This window comes from Oncorhynchus gorbuscha, linkage group LG22 (assembly GCF_021184085.1).
Source record: "Oncorhynchus gorbuscha isolate QuinsamMale2020 ecotype Even-year linkage group LG22, OgorEven_v1.0, whole genome shotgun sequence".
In the NCBI taxonomy this organism is placed as follows: Eukaryota; Metazoa; Chordata; class Actinopteri; order Salmoniformes; family Salmonidae; genus Oncorhynchus; species Oncorhynchus gorbuscha.
In genome coordinates, this window is record NC_060194.1 from 14,618,874 (window position 1) to 14,641,869 (window position 22,996).

A 22,996-nucleotide genomic window follows, 5' to 3' on the forward strand; every position below is an offset into this window, starting at 1 on the left:
CTTGATGGAAGCTTTGAACACTCTTGACATCTCTCAACCAGCTAAATGAGGTGGTCACCTGGATTGCATTTCAATTAACAGGTGTGCCTGTTAATTTTATGGATTTATTTTCCTTCTTAATGCGTTTGAGCCAATCAGTTGTGTTGTGAGAAGGTAGGTGTGGTATACAGAAGATAGCCCTATTTGGTAACAGACCAATTCCATTTTATGGCAAGAACAGCTCAAATTAGCAAAGAGAAACGATAGTCCATCATTACTTTAATTAAAAAGGCAACATTCTCAAGAATACTGTGGAATGTTTTCTGTTCAAATTGTGTGGTTTTAAGAACCAAAACGCAATTATATTATGTATGTGGTGCTGTTCTTTGTTTCTATTGATCGAATTAGAACTACACAATAAGGAAATATGCAGGCTGTACATGAGTAGCTTTTTGTATGAAGTAGCCTTTATGAAATAAATGGTTGGAGACCACTGCTCTAGCCCAAACTGTTCAAATATGACCCAGCTTCACCTGGAATGCATTTCCAACAGTCTTGAAGGAGTTCTCACATATGCTGAGCACTTGTTGGCTGCTTTTCCTTCACTCTGCGGTCCAACTCATCACAAACATATCTCAATTGGATTGAGGTCGGGTGATTGTGGAGGCCAGGTCTGATGCAGCACTCCATCAATCTCCTTCTTGGTTAAATAGCCCGTACACAGCCTGGATATGTGTTTTTGGTCATTGTCCTGTTGAGCATTGTCCCACTAAGCACAAACCAGATGGGATGGCGTATCACTGCAGAATGCTGTGATAGCCAGGCTGGTTAGGTGTGCCTTGAATTCAAGAATAAATCACGGACAGTGTCACCAGCAAAGCACACCCACACCATCACACCTCCTCCTCCATGCTTCACGGTGGGAACCACACATGCAGAGATCATCCATTCACCTACTATGCGTCTCACAAAGGCATGGCGGTTGGAATCAAAAATATTTGGGTTTTCCTTTCCTGTGGCGGTCCTCATGAGAGCCAGTTTCATTATAGCGCTTGATGGTTTTTGCGACTGGACTTGAAGAAACGTTCAAAGTTCTTGACATTTTCCGGATTGACTGACCTTCATGTCTCTATGGGATCGGTGTCCTCACACCGGGACGGTTGATGCTAACATGCGCTAACATGCGCTAATGTGACTAGGATGACATTGTAACAACAAACTTTCCAGGACATAGTCTACCCATATAAAAAAAAACCATGCTCTTGTTTGAGGAGAGTGCACAACAACCAAGAACTTTTATCACGACAACTGATTTGATGCATTCACCTCTGAAGGTAAATAATGTACTTACATTCAATAATCTTGCACTGATTTGTCATCCTGAAGGTCCAAGAGATAGAATGTAGCATAGTTTGTTTGATAAAATCTATTTTTATATTCAAATGTACAGTATGAACCCCTGCTGTCTCTGGCTCCACACCCTCCCCGCCCGGCCATCTAGATGTGTATAAGCTAATAATCCATCATGTACAGTATGACATTCCTGGGAGTGTGTAAACTTTAATTTTGTATTATCATATCATTTTTGTATGTTCTCTATAGTTATGTACTTGAAAATGTATCAATTGACCAATTTGGCACATTTGGGTAGACTTGATACAAAATACTGTGCAGTATTGCAATGCTTTACTGGATCAATCTGAAACTTTGCACACACACTGCTGCCATCTAGTGGCCAACATCTAAATTGAGCCTAAACTGCAATATTATATTACGGCCTTTCCCATGCATTTCAAATTTCATAAAAATAAAAAATATAGAAAACGCATGTTTTTTTGTTTGTATTATCTCTTAACAGATTGAGTGTGTTATATTCTCCTACACATTTCCACAAACTTCAGTGTTTCCTTTCAAATGGTACAGGCAGTTAGATTTGGGTATGTCATTGTATGAGGAAAATGAAAAAAAGGGTTAGATCCTTAAGGTGTAAGAGAAAAAAGGGTTTTACATTTGAACCAATCTGTAGCCTGCAGTTACAGGACTAGGCTACTAAGATTTTTTTTGAACAACGACCACAGTGAGTAGGCTACATATTTGACAACAAATTGTGAAGAAAAAGTACGAGGAATAGAAAAATTGTATTCCCAGCAAGCACATTCACATTCATAATTTTTGGGGGGCGCTGAAGCAATGTCACCATGAACATTTTTTAAATGAACTTGTTTTAGCAGCATACATATTAGAATTGGCTTATTTTGTCGATATTACTTAGGGACAGATCAAAATGTACTGTGGGGGAAGTGTGGTCCAAAATAGGGGAGGGTTGTCAAACGTTTTTGTTGTTGCTTTGGGGTGGGGGGTTCCTGGTTTACATTGTCTCTTCTTCTGAAGGCAATGCTCCCTGGGCGCTCCAACTGACTCAGACAGTTGGACTTGAGGTCAGGAAGACTGTTTCAGGCCTATCAAATAACAATAGAAATATTTGGATCTAAAATGTACAAATGACCCTCCTTCTGTACGTCTATTTCTGCAGAGTAGTAGCCATCTGACATGAAGAAATGCATGTCTGTGTCGTAGCATGCTCTCTATCTCTCTGGGGTTAGGCCTAAGCTTCTCATCCTTTATATATTTATACTCTACCGTTCAAAAGTTTGGGGTCACTTGGAAATGCCCTTGTTTTTGAAAGAAAAGCACATTTCCTCAACTGGCAGCTTCATTAAATTGTACCCGCAAAACACCAGTCTCAACATCAACAGTGAAGACATATATAGCCTATTAAACTATGATCATACCGTGGACACCTAAGCCTTTGCATACAATGCCCTAATACATTTAATGCTCAAATATCTGACAGCTGAACCGCGAGGTGGACAATTATTGTTTTCGAAAAGTACCGAAAGAAAAAGAAAATTGGATAAAAAGTTGCATATGCTACACATCGAAACACAAGGAATAGTGTTTTCGTAATTTGATAAAGGCTGTTTTAAAGGACACTTAAATGTGGCCAACAGCCCTCGTTTATTGATGCCGCCGGCTGCGCCAGGTTGGATCTGAATGCATCCAAGTAATTTCTCAAATGTCCGGTCAATTAAAATGTTGCCTGTCATGTTGTCCAGCGTTGAAATTGCATATTGTTTTTGTGAAGATTTTAGAACATTCACATGAAATCTGTCGCCAATTGGATGGGAACCTAGCTATATACACCCTAAAGACTATGGCAAGTGCACTAGTCCAGTGTCACTATGATTATGCCTGCACATCATGGTTCACCAGCAGTTCCTAACATCTAAAAAATTATCTACCGGCCAAACAAGCTTAAAATAATTGTATTTTAAACTCCCCCCTCATACTGATCTGGAGGTTGAGCATGTCTCCATCTTTGGGATGTGTCTGTATCTATGTCATTGTCACAATAGAAATACGCCCCCGACTTTATTGTGCAATCCCTGTCACTTGAACAAATCTTTGTGTATAAATCTTTGTGTACAAATAAAAGCAATCAATCCAAACTGTGCAGCGGCCAATTAATGAATGGAAAGATACATCTGTTACAAAACATCAAAAAGTTGAATGACATTCGGAGATTGTCAAGCCAAGCCTTCTGTCACGGTCGTCATATTGAGGAGACCAAGGTGCAGCGTGGTGAGCGTACATGCTTCTTTATTATAAGATGTCGCCAACAAAACAATAAACATCAAACAAAACCGTGATGCCAACGTAGTGCTCACAGGCAACTATACATGGAAAACTACCCACAGATACAGGTGGAGAAAAAGGCTACCTAAGTATGGTTCTCAATCAGAGACAACGATAGACAGCTGCCTCTGATTGAGAACCACACCCGGCCAAACACACAGAAATACAAATCATAGAAAAAGGGACATAGAATGCCCACCCAAATCACACCCTGACCAACCCAAAATAGAGACATATAAAGCTCTCTACGGTTAGGGCGTGACACCTTCTATACTGGCTAGGCCTACAAAGTAGGGAGGGATGTGTTTTCTGTTTGTCAAGATTGAAATAGTCTATTTATTGTGTTGTTGAAAACGCTATGATATTGAAGTGCCGAAGTCAGTATGCTTTGTTAATTGGTTGTGTGGTGCATCAGTACAGAAACCTGTTGGTGGAGAATTTGTTGCATATATTTTATATAATCATAAAAAATCTGATTTCCCCCTAGCTGATCATTGTCTGCAGCCGGCTGATCGTAGTGTAATGAAACAAGCAGGGGGAGTGAGCTCGTAGCCCTGCGACTCTACTCATAAAAATATCCATATTGATAAACACAGGGTCGCTACATTTATTGTTATTTGTAGTCGTAAACATGATTTTGAGTTCACTCTATGAGGGGGAGGGTGTTACATTTATTTATATGTGGAAATATTTGACTTTGGGAAGGGGGTGCATCATTTTTTTGATGACATCTTGAGTTGGACCAGCCCCTCTCCCCCCCAGTGAATTTCGATCTGTTCCTTACCAAGCCAAGCAGAGCTGTTTGTTTTTATCGACAAAACAAATGATCCTGTGCTTTTCCATTTAGCGCATACATATTGGCTACATTGTAACCTCAAAGCGGCCACGGTGGGCTCACCCAGGACTGTTACTTTTGTAACTGAATGAAAATGTTTTAACAATGTATTTAACCGATTGATGTTGGGGAAATGGATGGCAAAGTGCAGAATGGTGTTAAATGCCTCTACACAGTTTGAGGAGGATCCCCCCCCCACACAGATTTAATCACGTAATATTAGACCTACTGATTATTTCTCAATTGCGAGGTCCCAACCGGACATGCAGTTGTCTGCAAAGGTGCAACCTTTAGTAGGCTGATGGAAGGCAGAGTCAGAGGCTGCTCATGCTCATCATCATGGCTCTTACACGAAAAGTGGAATTACAAATTGAATTTGTTCGTGGTGCGCACTTCTCAAATGATATGTAACAACACCATGTGACCAACACCGTCTGACATGAAACAACATTAAAAAAACAACAACAACACCAGTGGTGCAACTACGGTAGTGCTTTCTAACGGCACTGAACTAAAACAGTGGTGCAACTGCGGTAGTGCTTTCTAACGGCACTGAACTAAAACAGTGGTGCAACTGCGGTAGTGCTTTCTAACGGCACTGAACTAAAACAGTGGTGCAACTACGGTAGTGCTTTCTAACGGCACTGAACTAAAACAGTGGTGCAACTACGGTAGTGCTTTCTAACGGCACTGAACTAAAACAGTGGTGCAACTACGGTAGTGCTTTCTAACGGCACTGAACTAAAACAATGGTGCAACTACGGTAGTGCTTTCTAACGGCACGGAACTAAAACAGTGGTGCAACTACGGTAGTGCTTTCTAACGGCACTGAACTAAAACAGTGGTGCAACTACGGTAGTGCTTTCTAACGGCACTGAACTAAAACAGTGGTGCAACTACGGTAGTGCTTTCTAACGGCCCTGAACTAAAACAGTGGTGCAACTACGGTAGTGCTTTCTAACGGCACTGAAGTAAAACAGTGGTGCAACTACGGTAGTGCTTTCTAACGGCACTGAACTAAAACAGTGGTGCAACTACGGTAGTGCTTTCTACCGGCACTGAACTAAAACAGTGGTGCAACTACGGTAGTGCTTTCTAACGGCCCTGAACTAAAACAGTGGTGCAACTACGGTAGTGCTTTCTAACGGCCCTGAACTAAAACAGTGGTGCAACTACGGTAGTGCTTTCTAACGGCACTGAACTAAAACAGTGGTGCAACTACGGTAGTGCTTTCTAACGGCACGGAACTAAAACAGTGGTGCAACTACGGTAGTGCTTTCTAACGGCACGGAACTAAAACAGTGGTGCAACTACGGTAGTGCTTTCTAACGGCACTGAACTAAAACAGTGGTGCAACTACGGTAGTGCTTTCTAACGGCACTGAACTAAAACAGTGGTGCAACTACGGTAGTGCTTTCTAACGGCACTGAACTAAAACAGTGGTGCAACTACGGTAGTGCTTTCTAACGGCACTGAACTAAAACAGTGGTGCAACTACGGTAGTGCTTTCTAACGGCACGGAACTAAAACAGTGGTGCAACTACGGTAGTGCTTTCTAACGGCACTGAACTAAAACAGTGGTGCAACTACGGTAGTGCTTTCTAACGGCACTGAACTAAAACAGTGGTGCAACTACGGTAGTGCTTTCTAACGGCACGGAACTAAAACAGTGGTGCAACTACGGTAGTGCTTTCTAACGGCACTGAACTAAAACAGTGGTGCAACTACGGTAGTGCTTTCTAACGGCACTGAACTAAAACAGTGGTGCAACTACGGTAGTGCTTTCTAACGGCACTAAACTAAAACAGTGGTGCAACTACGGTAGTGCTTTCTAACGGCACTGAACTAAAACAGTGGTGCAACTACGGTAGTGCTTTCTAACGGCACTGAACTAAAACAGTGGTGCAACTACGGTAGTGCTTTCTAACGGCCCTGAACTAAAACAGTGGTGCAACTACGGTAGTGCTTTCTAACGGCACTGAACTAAAACAGTGGTGCAACTACGGTAGTGCTTTCTAACGGCACTGAACTAAAACAGTGGTGCAACTACGGTAGTGCTTTCTAACGGCACTGAACTAAAACAGTGGTGCAACTACGGTAGTGCTTTCTAACGGCACTGAACTAAAACAGTGGTGCAACTGCGGTAGTGCTTTCTAACGGCACGGAACTAAAACAGTGGTGCAACTACGGTAGTGCTTTCTAACGGCACTGAACTAAAACAGTGTCTGAGCCGCCAACGCGCAGTGTGTGGTCCACGTAAAGGGTGAGCCGGCGCTGTGTGTGTCTGTTTGATGTGTGTAGCAGTGTATGAAGTTGTGTGTGTGTGTGTGTGTGTGTGTGTGTGTGTGTGTGTGTGTGTGTGTGTGTGTGTGTGTGTGTGTGTGTGTGTGTGTGTGTGTGTGTGTGTGTGTGTGTGTGTGTGTGTGTGTGTGTGCGCGTGTGTGCGCGTGTGTGTTAGACTCACTTCCTGAGCAGGAACTTATTGATTGTCTTCTGTTTCCTCATACACTCTACTATCAGTCTGTTCAGGTAGACAAAGAGAGCCCCACCAAAACCACACGCAATCCTGAGGAGGAGAGGGGACAATGTCACACACCATTCTAGTTCAATAGCCATTGAAGCCAATAGCCAATAGCCATTGAAGCCAATAGGCAATAGCAATTGAAGCCAACAGCCATTGAAGCCAATAGTCAATCGCCAATAGTCATTGAAGCCAATAGCCATTGAAGTGATCAGAATGAGGAGGAGTCAGACCTGGGCGTGTTGGACACAAAAGACAAACAAGAAACCGTACCCCAGGATCGCGAAGGCTGGCAGCTCCTGGAGGTCAAAGGGGAAGTCCAGGCGGAAACGTGTCTTAAAGAGGGCTGTGATGGTCTCTGAGTGAAAGACAGACATAGAGAGAAGAGAGAGAAAGAGAAATAACATGAGTCACCACCGACTAACTATTGACTCAGTGACGTAGACCCAAAGCTCTTCCCCTTACACACACTCACACACACCTCCTCACCTTCGTCCTGGTTCCACACAGCCAATACTCTGAAGATGAAGGCGCTGAAGGTGGCAGCGAAGAAGCCCCTCCAGTAGTTCCTCACCGCAAAGAACGTAGACGTTACCTCAATGCTGAAGAGCACACCTGCAACACACACACACACACACACACACACACACACACACACACACACACACACACACACACACACACACACACACACACACACACACACACACACACACACACACACACACACACACACACACACACACACACACACACACACACACACACACACTTTTGCAGTAACACCATTCTTTCACTTATTGTATTTCTCACCCAAAGTATATTCTAATTACCTCCAATGGGGGCAGCGAAGCAGCAGCCTACCCCCACTGCACACGCTGCTGATAGCATCTCAGTGTTCCTCAGCTCATTCTGTAGGAATAGGAACACACACACACGTATGTGCAAGCACCCATAGTACATACACACACACACATGTAAACACACATACACATATACACATTTCTGGTAAAGAGGGAAGGTCTAGGGCATTGGAATACAATGGAGTCACAGAGAGGAATTCTAGAATGAACAGACTAACATGAAGTCAAGGGAGATGTCATGTGTCATTCACATAGAATATAATAGGAACCCTGGATTAGAAATGGAATGATGCTCACATGACGCTCCAACATGTGTACATGAAACGTGGAAACTCTCAGATGTGCACATACTCAGACACACGTGCACTCGTACCTTGTTTCCCTCAAAGGGCTCTTCCTTAAGCAGTAAGTGGGAAAAGACAGAAATCTGAGTGAGTACCTAAGGGTTCAAAAGAAGATACCAAAAGCAGAGACCAAAATCTTCTGGGATATTCTCTTTGATGCGTCATTGTGTTGTTTTTTTTGGGACGGAAAGTATATGCAATCTCTTATAGTGACTGGGTTCAAATGGATTGAGCGCTGACACCGATCAATATGGAAGCTCTATAAAGTAGACAGCCTTATTTGACTCTTGCTGACTTGACACTTTCTTCCTTCATCTCCCTTTCCCTCCCTCTCCTTGTTCTCCTCCTCCTCCTTTTCCTCCTCTTCCTCCAAGTCTTGGGTGGTGTATGGCAGAGAAAGTAATCTCTTGGCAGACTGAGAACCATAGACAGGAGCCAGCCCAGGGTTGGACTCAGGTGAGTGGAGGTGAGAGTGGGTCCTGGAGGGGTGGCAGGCTGGTCAGACAGGTACCACACAGGTACTAAACCAAATTGAGTGGGAGTAAGCGTGTGTGAAGGGTTAAAGGTTAGGTGTGGGTATATGTGTGTGTGTGTGTGTATGTGTGTGTGTGTGGGGGGGGGGGGTCTCTCACCTTGTAGAGTCCACCAAACAAGGCAGCCAAGAACTTGCTCAGGAGGGCTGCACAGAGACTGGCCACATGAACGAACGGGCCCTGTGAGAGTGATCGGAGGAGAGAGAGAGAGAAAGAGAGAGATGGAGGGGTAGGGGTTTATAGGATGAGGGAGGGGGAAAGGGAGAAAAAAAAGCCAGAACTAAACCAATTTCAGATCAGGGCCCGTATTCATAAAGCCTCTCAGAGTATGACTTCTGATCTAGGATCAGGTCGCCCCGTGTCCATAACCTTATTCATTATGATCTAAAGGCAAACCGTTCCTAGATCAGCACTTCTACTCTGGGATGCTTGATAAACACGAACGCAGGAATTTCAAACATATCCCTTTCATTCTGTAACAGTCCACTAGGGGTTTCCCACCTCCTTTCCCAGGGGCATGCCACTGCCCAGAGCACAGGTCAGCCCAATAACTTTGGCCACAAAGGTTTTAAAGGTGAGATATTCCTTCAGCACTACGCCTCTCAGAATGGTCTTCATCTCTGGGATACCCGAACCTGAGAAAGAAGAGGAGAGAAAGGAGGAAGAGCAGAGGTGGGAGAGGAGAGGGCCGGAGGAGGGGGAGGGAGGAGGGAGAGAGAAGGAAGGGGATTAAAAGGTATATTCATGCATCAACTTCAAGATTATGTATGTATTCAAGGCTGTCAGTACTAGCGGTTTCAAGGATATAGTCAAGGATGTCCTGAAGTTGTATAACCTTTGCCAACTACGGAGTCCACTCCATACATCTGTGACCTTTAAACAATCATGCACAGTGTTTCATTCTGTATGTAAATGAGGTATTTACATATATGAGTGTGCATGATTAGCAATGAATTTAGGTGTGAGGTGAAATTGAATGAGAGAGTACATGTGTGTGTGTGTGTGTGTGTGTGTGTGTGTGTGTGTGTGTGTGTGTGTGTGTGTGTGTGTGTGTGTGTGTGTGTGTGTGTGTGTGTGTGTGTGTGTGTGTGTGTGCACGCCGGTTCATGTAATTGCGTGTGTGTGTATGTGTGTGTGTCACACTTGAGCGTGGGTGTGTCTCTTACCCACGGCCTGCGGGGACAGTATCTGTGTGAACCCTGCTGAGAAAGTGATGAGCACCACAGGGTAGGTGACCCAGGCCAGGTACTGCAGGAGCATGTTACTGTCCAGTCCCCCGTACATCCACTTCTGAGCTGCACAGACACACAGAGATACATTAAACCAATTAAATAAACGTTTTTTTAAACTAGGGAGGCTCGGAATATCTCTCTCGCTCTCACGCCAGCTACCTTTCTCTCTTTCTCCCTCCCTCCGTCCCGTTCTCTCTTTCTCCCTCCCTCGTCCCGTCCCATTCTCTCTCTCTCCCTCCCTCCGTCCCGTTCTCTCTCTCTCCCTCCCTCTGTTCCGTTCTCTCTTTCTCCCTCCCTCCGTCCCGTCCCGTTCTCTCTCTCTCTCCCTCCCTCCGTCCCGTCCCATTCTCTCTTTCTCCCTCCCTCCGTCCCGTTCTCTCTTTCTCCCTCCCTCCGTCCCGTTCTCTCTTTCTCCCTCCCTCTGTTCCGTTCTCTCTTTCTCCCTCCCTCCGTCCCGTCCCGTTCTCTCTCTCTCTCCCTCCCTCCGTCCCGTCCCATTCTCTCTTTCTCCCTCCCTCCGTCCCGTTCTCTCTTTCTCCCTCCGTCCCGTCCCATTCTCTCTCTCTCTCCCTCCCTCCGTCCCATTCTCTCTTTCTCCCTCCCTCCGTCCCGTTCTCTCTTTCTCCCTCCCTCCGTCCCGTTCTCTCTCTCTCCCTCCCTCTGTTCCGTTCTCTCTTTCTCCCTCCCTCCGTCCCGTCCCGTTCTCTCTCTCTCCCTCCCTCCGTCCCGTCCCGTTCTCTCTCTCCCTCCCTCCGTCCCGTCCCGTTCTCTCTCTCTCCCTCCCTCCGTCCCGTCCCGTTCTCTCTCTCTCCCTCCCTCCGTCCCGTTCTCTCTCTCTCCCCCCCTCCGTCCCGTTCTCTCTCTCTCCCTCCCTCTGTTCCGTTCTTTCTTTCTCACTCCCTCTGTCCCGTTCTCTCTCTCCTTCCATACCCTTAGAGCCTAGGCTATGGCCTAGTCCATCACGTAGCTGACCACTCTGACCAGGACCATAACTACGCCCAATAATATCTCTCTCTCTCTCTCTCTCTCTCTCTCTCTCTCTCTCTCTCTCTCTCTCTCTCTCTCTCTCTCTCTCTCTCTCTCTCTCTCTCTCTCTCTCTCTCTCTCTCTCTCTCTCTCTCCCTCTCCATCTCTCTCCATCTCTCTCCATCTCTCTCTCCCACTTCATCCCTCTCTCTCACCTTGCTGACAAAAGGCGATAGCATAGTCCATCACCCAGCTGACCAGGGCCATGACCAGACCCAGTAGGATGAGAAAGATCCAGTCCTCGCCCACACGCGAGATCAGGAACTTCTGACAGCGAGATGTACACACTGGACAGAGGGTGAGAGGAGAGAAGGAGGAAAGGGAGAGATGGGTGGGAGAGAAAGGAGGGAGGGAAAACCATAGGAAAATGAAGCACAAGAGGAATAGTCACAGTAACAGGCAGAGAGAGAGAGAGCACAAAAAATATAAGAAAAGAGAAATGTGTACAGAAGGAATACTGTGTGAAAAGCCAGTGGGAAGGATGGATAGATGCATTCCAACATGTTGAGCTGAATGAATGAGAAAGGGAATGAGTGGACTTAGTGATGGGTGGAAAGAGAGAGACTTGGGCCTTCCGGGTGGCGCAGTGGTTAAGGGCGCTGTACTGCAGCGCCAGCTGTGCCATCAGAGACTCTGGGTTCGCGCCCAGGCTCTGTCCTAACCGGCCATGACCGGGAGGTCCGTGGGGCGACGCACAATTGGCCTAGCATCGTCTGGGTTAGGGAGGGCTTGGCCGGTAGGGATGTCCTTGTCTCATCGCGCACCAGCGACTCCTGTGGCGGGCCGGGCGCAGTGCGAGCTAACCAAGGTTGCCAGGTGCACGGTGTTTCCTCCGACACATTGGTGCGGCTGGCTTCCGGGTTGGATGCGCGCTGTGTTAAGAAGCAGTGACTTTCAACCTTCATCTCTCCCAAGCCCATACGGGAGTTGTAGCGATGAGACAAGATAGTAGCTACTAAAAACAATTGGATACCACGAAATTGGGGAGAAAAAGGAGTCAAATTCAAAAAAGAAAAAAGAAAAAAGAAAAAACCCTCATTAATTCCTACTAATATAGTAGATGAATCAAAATCCACATAATTATTCACATTTCCTGTGGCTGCTGGATTATTTTCCTGCTGTGAGGAGGGTCAAATTAAAGGAAAGATTCACCCATTTTGAATGTTATATCGAGTGTTAAAACTCGAGTGGGTGGCTGGTTGGCATATAACGTGAACGTCTAGCAACACAAAGGTCACTGACAAATTTAGCACCTTTTCAACTACTTACTACTTTTTCGCGACTTTTCAACTAACTTACCTTTCCCCTAAGCCTTTCCAGCACCTGCAGATCGACGTCTTAAGTTCGTAACAGCGCTAGGCTAAACACCACGGACTGAATCAGAAAAATAGGAGGTGAACCTCTGTTAAATTACACATTTCTCGAGGTCGGGATTATCTCAAAAAAACAATTCGAGCGAGAATATTCGAGCGAGAATATAACATCATGAGTTATTACATTGGCCAGTCCTGACATCTGACATGTGATAGACATTTTCACAATCTAAAAGTAATCTTTCTATAAATTATTATCACAATGCTCAATCTGGTCTCAAAGCATTCGTATTCATATTAGTCTGTACGTAAATCTGAGATTGTCCATTTAGTGTGATATGTTATGTATTCATTTGTTAGCTAACATGCTAAGTAGTTGAAACGTTGGTAGTTAGCTAAATTGCTAAAGTTGTCAGTGATAAGATTCAAACTCGCAACTTTTGGGTTGCTAGACATTCGTGTTGTAATACGACCAACCAGCCTACTTTATTTTTGTTGCCGTAAATAACCATCTGTCTTGTGTAACCATACCAAACGTAACATATCATATCCATTTGAGTTTCTCGGATTTACATTGACTATGTTGTTGTTTTGTCGCACTGCTTGGCTTTATCTTGGCCAGGTCGCAGTTGTAAATGAGAACTTGTTCTCAACTGGCCTACCTGGTTAAATATTGGTGAAATAAAAACATACATGTTATGTCTAGTCTATAAGACCAGGTTTGCAGGTTGAATATGTTGAGATTCTAAACTCCTAAATTGATAGTGCAGTTTGTTAAGGAGATTTTACAGCTAACTACTATAGCTACTTCACATGCTGATATTGTCTTTGGTATTATTGTTTGCTACCTTTGCTAGCTATTGCATTGTGGGTTTTGCAGTCTACTTAAGACGCCAGCCACCCAAGCCATAGAATGTTCTCTCTGCTTCCGCATGGCAACCGGTACCGTACCAACAACTCTGACACCAACTGGCTCCTGAACAGCTTCTATCTCCAAGCCATAACACTGCTACATAGCTAACAAAATGGCTACACAGACTATGTGCATTTATCCTTCTGTTGTGTTTGTTTTTTTGCCTCTGACTCTCTGCACACTCTACATACTCACTCACACTGGACCACCAACACACACTCAAACAAACACACAATTTGTTCACATTAACATAACACCCACACACATTCATGTTGACTCGAAACACACACACACACACACACACACACACACACACACACACACACACACACACACACACACACACACACACACACACACACACACACACACACACACACACACACACACACACACACACACACACACACACACACACACACAAGCTGCTGCTTCTCTGTTTATCATATATTCTGATGTCTAGTCACATTACCCCTATACAGTCGGGTCCATAAGTACTTGAACAGTGACACAATTTGCATCATTTTGGCTCTGTACGTCACCACAATAGATTTGAAACAGAACAATCAAGATGTGCTTTAAGTGTAGACTTTCATCTTTAATTTAAGGGTTTTGTCAAAATTATTGTATGAACCGTGCAGGAATTTTTATACAAAGCCCCCCAGTTCTAAGGGCTCAAAAGTAATTGAACAAACTAACATAATCAGAAATTAAATTGTGAGTTTTAATACTTGGTTGCAAATCCTTTCCACTCAATGACTGCCTGAAGTCTGGAACCCATAGACATCACCAGATGCTGGGTTTCTTCCCTGGTGATGCTCTGACAGGCCTTTACTGCAGCTGTCTTCAGTTCCTGCTTGTTCTTGGGGCGTTTTGCCTTCAGTTTTGCCTTCAGCAAGTGAAATGCATGCTCAATTGGATTCAGGTAAGGTGATTTACTTGGCCATTGCAGAACATTCCACTTATTTGCCTTTAAAAAAGTATTGGGTTGTTTTCTCAGTACGCTTCAGGGCATTGTCCATCTGCACTGTGAAACGCCATCCAATGAGTTTTCATGCATTTGGCTGAATCTGAGCAGATAATAATACAGCCCTAATCAGAATTCACTGTGCTCTTTTAGATGTTTTTTTTTGCCAAACTCTAATCTGGTCTTCCTGTTTTTGAGTCTTACTAATGGTTTATATCTTGTGGTAAACCCTCTGTATTTACTCTGGTGAAGTCTTCTCTTGATTGTTGACCTTTGACACAGATACGCCTGCCTCCTGGAGGGTGTTCCTGATCTGGAGGAGGAGGCTTGCAAGCTGGAGAACACCATCCCACCTGCGAAGCACGGGGGTGGCAGCATCACGTTGTGGGAGTGCTTTGCTGCAGGAGGGAAGTTAAAACTTGGTCGCAAATGGGTCTTACAAATGGACAATGACCCCAAGCATACTTCCAAAGTTGTGGCAAAATGGCTTAAGGACAACAAAATCAAGGTGTTGGAGTGACCATCACAAAGCCCTGACCTCAATCCTATAGAAAATTTGGGGGCAGAACTGAAAAAGCGTGTGCGAGCAAGGAGGCCTACAAACCTGACTCAGTTACACCAGCTCTGTCAGGAGGAATGGGCCAAAATTCACCCAACTTATTGTGGGAAGGAAATAAAAGCTGAAATAAATCATTCTCTCTACTGTTATTCTGACATTTCCCATGCATAAAACAAAGTGGTGATCCTAACTGACCTAAGACATGGAATTTTTACTAGGATTAAATGTCAGGAATTGTGAAAAACTGAGTTTAAATGTATTTGGCTAAGGAGTATGTAAACTTCCAACTTCAAATGTAGCTTACTTACTTTTGCGTGTTCTTATTAACATTTCCTGTGTGTTTTTGTTCTACTTCATTTTTTTAATAACAAAAAATACAGTACTACTGATATTGATTATTACTGCATTGTTGGGAAAGAGCAAGCAAGAAAGGCATGTCACTGTACTTGTGTATGTGATAATAAAAACTTGACTTGAAAAACAAAACGTGTCGTTCTCACATAGCGTTACTTAACACTGTAAATTATAGGAATTTGTGGTTTTGGGTGTATTTTTCCTTTAAAGGCATGCTCCGGAATTTTGGCGATTATTAAGTATTTTTTCAAACATCCCTCTTTGGGCTGGATGTATCATGTGTAATTCATACATGAATAATGTATTAGTAGAATTACTGTCTTACCTCGATTAGCCACGAAATCCCTAATTTGAAAGCTCTGCTGCGCCATTTTCCCTACATTTTCCTCCACGTGGGCCAGGCCCCTAGCAATTCGAGTTCTAGCCAATGATAACTCAGTAATGCCAAAGTCAATATCAGCATGTGAAATAGTTGTTAACTGTAAAAATCGCCTTAAATTGCACTAATCAAACTGCACTATACAAACTGCATTACACAAACTGCACTATAGTATATGTTTTTGTAAGGTAAAGTAATATTAGTATCATTGTGGCAACGAAGGGACATTCATTAAATACAGAAAATGCACAGCAAACTGTGTCAGCAGAACACAGTGTCTTGAGGGACAGTCTTTACATTCTCTAAATACTGGAAAAGGAGAATACATTGAGACCAATGAAGCCTTTTTTAGCTGACCAAACTATTTCATTCAAGTGTCTTTCAATTGCTCTATACGTCTGTCTTTGTCCTACTCCACAGACATATCAGCCCATAGCCTCTCAAAGGCCATGTGCCAAACGGCACCCTATTCCCTTTAAAGTGCACTACTTTTGACCAGAGCCCTATGGGCCCCAAAAGTCGTGCACTAGGGGATAGGGTCCCATTTGGGACATAACCTTTGAGAGGCTATGGGCAGGTATGCAAAATATATATATAGATAAAGTTAGGTCAGTGAAAAGAGGCTCCATTGGGACTCAATGTTCCGTATCTAGAGCGTTCGCAGACTGTGTCCCTCTAGACACCCAACGTGCTCTACTGACACAGTCGCTGGACATCTTCTGTACTTAGCCAATGCCCCTTCACTGCCACAAGGACATAAATATGACTTTATCCTTCAATAAACGTGTACTACTGATTTGAAATCCAAACATGGTCTTATCTTTGTGAGAGATGGCGAGAGGAATATTGACATGGGGAGGGAGAGATGGACAAGTGAGAGAGAAAGATGGAGGAAGAGGGGGAAAAGGAAAGAGATAAGAGGGAGAGGCATGATAAATCAAGAGAGACAGAACCGCAGTTAACAGCAGGCGGAGAGAGATATATTATTGTTTACTTCACTTTTGTTTATTATCTACTTCACTTGGCAATGAAAACATATGTTTCCCATGCCAATAAAGCCCTTTGAATTGAATTGAGAGCGAGAGAGAGAGCGGGAGAGAGAGCGGGAGAGAACAGCTGACAGACAGAGAGTGATGGGGCAGGTCACAGGGGGACATTGAGGTCCCCAAGGGAACAGTGGGGAAGCAGGGGCACAACTGTGTTCATGGCAACATGATAGGCCCCGTTGACAACCGCCAGCCAGGGCACCTGCTGACTGGCACCTCCCTTGCCCATGCGCACAGGCGTGCAGACACACTCAGGCGAGCATGCACACACACACGTATGCACACAAACACATTGAGTTGGAATACGCGCACACAGGCACACATACATGTCATTTTCTAGGTCCGACAGTGCAGTAACATTGATTACATTGTTTACGACTACACTAGTGTAATAGGACATCTCGTGGTAGAGCCATAGTACTACAGGTTATGGTTGTCAGTCAACCACTGAACATGTGTGTGTCAACCATGCAACGCTTCTAGATAAACGACCATCAACTGAACTGTGTCTGGACATTACTTTATTATTTATGCATATGGAGTATTACCATTACATTTACATTTTACATTTAAGTCATTTAGCAGACGCTCTTATCCAGAGCGACTTACAAATTGGTGCATTCACCTTATGACATCCAGTGGAACAGCCACTTTACAATAGTGCATCTAAATATTTTAAGGGGGGGGAGGGGGGGTGAGAAGGATTACTTTATCCTATCCTAAGTATACCATGACGACGAGGATTAAAACGAGATGGATTACAAGCAAGAAAACAAACATTCAACTGAATTTTACTTTCGGGCAAGTAAAGGATTTTCACTCGTGATTAGCAACCTAGGCTAGCACGCTAACGCTTGCAAGCTAACAAGCTGGTAGCTAGCTAAAGGGACATTGAAATGGCGCCATCAATCGCACAGTTTAAAACTGAAAGTGACCCCAGTTCCGTCGGGACACGTTGGAATAAATGGGTGCAGATATTCGAACTTTACACCATAGCGGTGATGCTAGGCTGAAAGCACTGCTGTTGCACTTAAAAAAAGAGAACGAGCGCATGACATTTGCCAACTGTTTTTGCACAGTTGCTGTATAGCCCTGCAGAACTTTACGTTTGTTGATCTTTTGTTGTTTCTGAGTGTTCATCTAAAATAAATAAAGATGTACACTTTCCACGCTGCGCTTTGGTCTCATTCCGACGACGGACGTAACAGTCATGGTATATTGGCCATACACTACACCCCCTCATGCCTTATTGCTTAATTATACATAGGTGGGTCTGATCCTGAATGCTGATTGGTTATCCAGCCTCCCGGGTGGCGCAGTGGTTAAGGGTGGTTAATTGGCCTAGCGTCGTCCGGGTTAGGGAGGGCTTGGCCAGTAGGGATGTCCTTGTATCATTGCGCACCAGCGACTCCTGTGGCGGGCCGGGCGCAGTGCACGCTAACCAAGGTTGCCAGGTGCACGGTGTTTCCTCCAACACATTGGTGCGGCTGGCAATTGGACAAAACAATTGGATACCACAAAATTTGGGAGAAAAGGGGGTAAAATATAAAAAATAATAGATTTAAAAAACGCACTCCAGCCGGTGTCTATTCCACAAGGTTCCCACCGGATAAATCTATGACATGCCTATTTACTCTGTTCCATCTGACTGTGCAACCCACTGTCCCATCAACCCAGCCAAGCAATTTATAAACTTGATCTCTACTATAAAAAGCATCTAGACATTATCTCACATTTCTTTTAGACTATCATTTAGTTTTCAACAGCATAGATTTGTATAAACCTTTACTGTCTACCTCTCTGACATTTGCAACATTGTTTCAATATTCAAAATTCGATCTCCAGCTTTCCATTGTAATGAACTAGTCGGGATGAGACCGACAGGCAGGCAACGTTTCTCAGCCAGTCGGAATCATGGATCAGCTGGCATCATTTTTATAGATAAATACAAAGAAATGTCAATTGAAAAAGGTAAAACAAAATGAAGTGCAGTTAGTTTGCAATCTTTCCAGCTTCAGTTTGAAGTGATTGTGTTATGTGTTGTTGGCTTGCTCCTCTGAACAACAGTTTCCTGACAAGAGAGCACATTTTCTATGCCAGGTGAAATCGCACCTCATTAGCTCATTGTTATGTATGTATCCAAATAAATTTCACTAGAAAACAGCTTAAACAAATGCAGCTACTTTGCTGTTATTCTGGCTGCACTTTTTGATGTGACTAAGTTAGCCGTAGTTGGCTAGCTAGCAAGTAAGGGATAAAAACGTCGCCAGCCAGTATGTCAATAGAACATTTAGAACGAACGACTGTGTCGCGTCCATAGATACAGAACAAAAAGACTGAACGACTGGGTCGTGTCCCTGGCAACCAAACCAACAGAACGAACAACCAGCCGGCTTGGGTGGCAACCCTAGATTTGTGTCGGGACTATATCTTGTGGCAGGATGAATTAGAGTGAAGAAATTGTCGCGGTCGTTGTATGGAGGAGACCAAGGCGCAGCGTGGTAAGCGTACATAACTCTTTAATGAAAAAGAGAACACTGAACAAAACTATACAAAACAACAAAACGAACTGCTGGAGGCCGGACTGGGGACCGTCGTTGGAGACCCCGGACTGTGGCCCGTCGTTGGAGGTTCCGGTCTGTGGCCCGTAGTTGGAGGTTCTGGTCTGTGGCCCGTCGTTGGAGGTTCCGGACTGTGGCCCGTAGTTGGAGGTTCCGGTCTGTGGCCCGTCGTTGGAGGCTCCGGTCTGTGGCCCGTCGTTGGAGGTTCCGGACTGTGGCCCGTCATTGGAGGTTCCGGACTGTGGCCCGTCGTTGGAGGTTCCGGACTGTGGCCCGTCGTTGGAGGCTCCGGACTGTGGCCCGTCGTTGGAGGCTCCGGACTGTGGCCCGTCATTGGAGGCTCCGGACTGTGGCCCGTCGTTGGAGGTTCCGGTCTGTGGCCCGTCGTTGGAGGTTCCGGTCTGTGGCCCATCGTTGGAGGTTCCGGACTGTGGCCCGTCGTTGGAGGTTCCGGACTGTGGCCTGTCGTTGGAGGTTCCAGACTGGGTACTGTCGCCGGACGCTCTGGACTAGGTACTGTCGCAGGACGCTCTGGACTGGGTACTGTTGGCACTGGTGGTACCGGGCTGGGGACACACACCTCAGGGCGAGTGCGAGGAGCAGGAACAGGGTGCACTGGACTGCCGAGGTGCACTATAGGTCTGGTGTGTTGTGCCTTCACTTGGGGTACAGTGCTGGGGACATGCACCTCAGGGCGTGTGCGAGGAGCAGGAACAGGGCGTACTGGACCCTGGAGGTGCACTGGAGGCCTGGTGCGCGGTGCCGGAACTGGTGGTACCGGACTGGTGACACGCACCTCAAGGCGAGTGCGTGGAGGAGGAACAGGGCGTACTGGACCGTGGAGATGCATTGGAGATCCAGAACATAGAGCTGGCTCAATACGTCCTGGCTGGATGCCCATTCTAGCCATGCAAATGCGAGGAGCTGGAATAGAGCGCACCGGGCTAGAATAGCGCACTGGAGACACCGCGCCAATGTCTGCATAACACGGTGCCTGACCAGTTACACGCTCCCCATGGTAAGCACGAGGAGTTGGCTCAGGTCTCCTACCTGACTCAGCCAATCTCCTCGTGTGCCCCCCACCCAAAATATCTTGGGGCTGCCTCTCGGACTTCTATGCTAGCTGTGCACCTTCATATCTTTGCTGTTCCTCTATTCTCCTGTATTTCTCCTCGTAGTATCGCCGTTCCACTTTCACTGCCTCTAACTCCTCCTTAGGACGGCGATACTCCCCCGGCTGTGTCCAGGGTCCTGCTCCATCTAATATCTCCTCCCAGGTCCATTTTCCCATTAAGCACTGTTCCTTCTTTTCACGCTGCTTGGTCCTGGTTTGATGGGTTATTCTGTCGCGGTCGTTGTATGGAGGAGACCAATTCGCAGCGTGGTAAGCGCTCATAACTCTAATAATGAAAGAGAGAACACTGAACAAAACTATACAAAACAACAAAACAAACTGTGACGCTATATGGCTAGTGCAGAACAGGCAACTAAACATAGAACCTAAATAGGATCCCCAATCAGAGACAACGACAAACAGCTGCGTCTGATTGGGAACCAATTCAGGCCACCATAGACCTATATATACCTAGACAAACCAAAACCCCAAAGATGTACAAAAAACCCTAGACAAGATAAAACACACATACCACCCTCGTCACACCCTGACCTAACCAAAATAGAAAAATAAAACAAAGATAACTAAGGTCAGGGCGTGACAGAAATTAATCAAAATAAAGTTTTTAATGAACATATGTCAATCATGATTTGAATATGTTGGTAACTCGTTATATAAAATTGATAATGCCCTCGAAAGCGATGTTTGGAGGATATATTGGCACGGTTTGCTGGCCCTCAATGAATATATCCTCCAAACACTGAGTTCTCATGCATTATCACTTAATTCAGTTATCCCCATGGAGACTGTGTCCATGCCTCGATCTAGTTTAGACAAAACTAAACATTCCTATCATTATTGAAAAAGATTGTGATATCTCACATCTCAAAATAGGGTTACTTAATGTTAGATCCCTCACTTCCAAGGCAGTCATAGTCGATGAACTAATCACTGATCATAGTCTTGATGTGATTGGTCTGACTGAAACATGGCTCAAGCCTGATACATTTACTGTGTTAAAGGAGGCATCTCCTCCTGGTTACACTAGTGTCCATATCTCCTATGCAAAGGAAGAGGTGTTGCTAGCATTTCCGACAGTGTTTTCATATTTTGAGCTTCTAGTCATGAAATCTATATTGCCTACTCAATCACTTTTTAAAGCTACTGTTTTATAGTCCTCCTGGGCCATATACAGCATTCATCACTGAGTTCCTATCGGACCTTGTAGTCATGGCAGATAATATTCCAATTTTTGGTGACTTCAATATTCACATGGAAAAGTCCACAGACCCACTCCAAAAGACTTACAGAGGCATCATCGATTCAGTGGGTTTTGTCTAACATGTCTCCGGACCTACTCACTGCCACAGTCATACTCTGGACCTAGTTTTGTTAATTAGCTCCCCGGTATGCAGAAAATACCCGAGCCCTGAAGCAAGCCAAAATGGAAGTATTCTGACTAGGTGGGAAAGACAGTACCGTGCAATACTGAAGAGCCCTCATTGCTGCTCGATCATCCTATTTTTAAAACCTAATTGAGGAGAATGAGAACAATCCAAAATGTATTTTTGATACTGTCGCAAAACTAACTAAAAAACAGCATTCCCCAAGAGAGGATGGCTTTCACTTCAGCAGTGATGAATTCATAAACTTCTTTGATGAATAGATCCTGATCATCCTGACCAAAGCTCAGTTGTCCTGATTCTGCACAGAACTGCCAGGACCGAAGATCAATGGAGACATTCAAGAACTGGTGTCCTGTGTTCATTTAAGTAGGGTCCCTCTAATTCTCTCTCTCTCCTCCTGGAGGACCTGAGCCCTAGGACCATGCCTCAGGACTTCCTGGCTGTCCCCAGTCCACCTGGTTGTGCTGCTGCTCCAGTTTCAACTGTTCTGCCTGCGGCTATGGAATCCTGACCCGTTCACCGGATATGCTACCTTGTCCCGGACCTGCTGTTTTCGTCTCTCTCTCTCTCTCTCTCTCTCTCTCTCTCTCTCTCTCTCTCTCTCTCTCTCTCTCTCTCTCTCTGTCTCTCTGTCTCTCTCTCTCTCTCTCTCTCTCTCTCTCTCTCTCTCTCTCTCTCTCTCTCTCTCTCTCTCTCTCTCTCTCTCTCTGTCTCTCGACCTCTCTCTCTCGACCTCTCGACCTCTCTCTCTCGACCTCTCTCTCTCGACCTCTCGACCTCTCGACCTCTGAATGCTCGGCTATGAAAAGGCAACTGCCGTTTACTCCTGAAGTACTGACCTGTTGCATCCTATATAACCACTGTGATTATTATTTGACCCTGCAGGTCATCTATGAACATTTGAACATCTTGAAGAACAATCTGGTCATGTACTCTTATAAATCTCCACCCGATACAGCCAGAAGAGGACTAGCCACCACTCAGAGCTTGGTTCCTCAAAGGTTTCTTTATCGGTTCCTGCCTTTCTGCGGAGTTTTTTCTAGCTATCATGCTTCTATATCTGCAGTGGTTGCTGTTTGGGGTTTTAGGCTGCGTACTTTCTGTATAGCACTTTGTGACATCTGCTAATGTACAACAACACATTTGTCACTGTTCCAATACTTTTGGAGCTCACTGTATATTCTCATTGTTATCTTGATAGGCGAGTCCCCTACAAGACGGAATTTTGAATAAAATTCCATTTCAACTTACATGTTTGGTTGGTTGGGGGAATTTGTCTTTGTGCATGTTGAATTTTCAGACAAAATGTTTAGTGTACAGGTCCGGGATCAAGAGGTAACATTCTCCTCTCTTGA

The 22,996-nt window shown here is 44.9% G+C and overlaps 1 protein-coding gene across 1 annotated transcript in view; it reads right to left on the reverse strand.

Annotated features, from left to right (window-relative positions):
* Window positions 1-22,996, reverse strand: part of LOC124009557 (chloride channel protein 2-like) — a 66,027-nt gene that overhangs the window by 9,911 nt on the left and 33,120 nt on the right. The window contains 9 exon segments of the mRNA XM_046321448.1: window positions 6,975-7,076; window positions 7,305-7,389; window positions 7,521-7,646; window positions 7,865-7,943; window positions 8,268-8,291; window positions 8,871-8,951; window positions 9,273-9,406; window positions 9,938-10,066; window positions 11,185-11,316. Coding sequence (XP_046177404.1) covers window positions 6,975-7,076; window positions 7,305-7,389; window positions 7,521-7,646; window positions 7,865-7,943; window positions 8,268-8,291; window positions 8,871-8,951; window positions 9,273-9,406; window positions 9,938-10,066; window positions 11,185-11,316 — 892 coding nt within the window.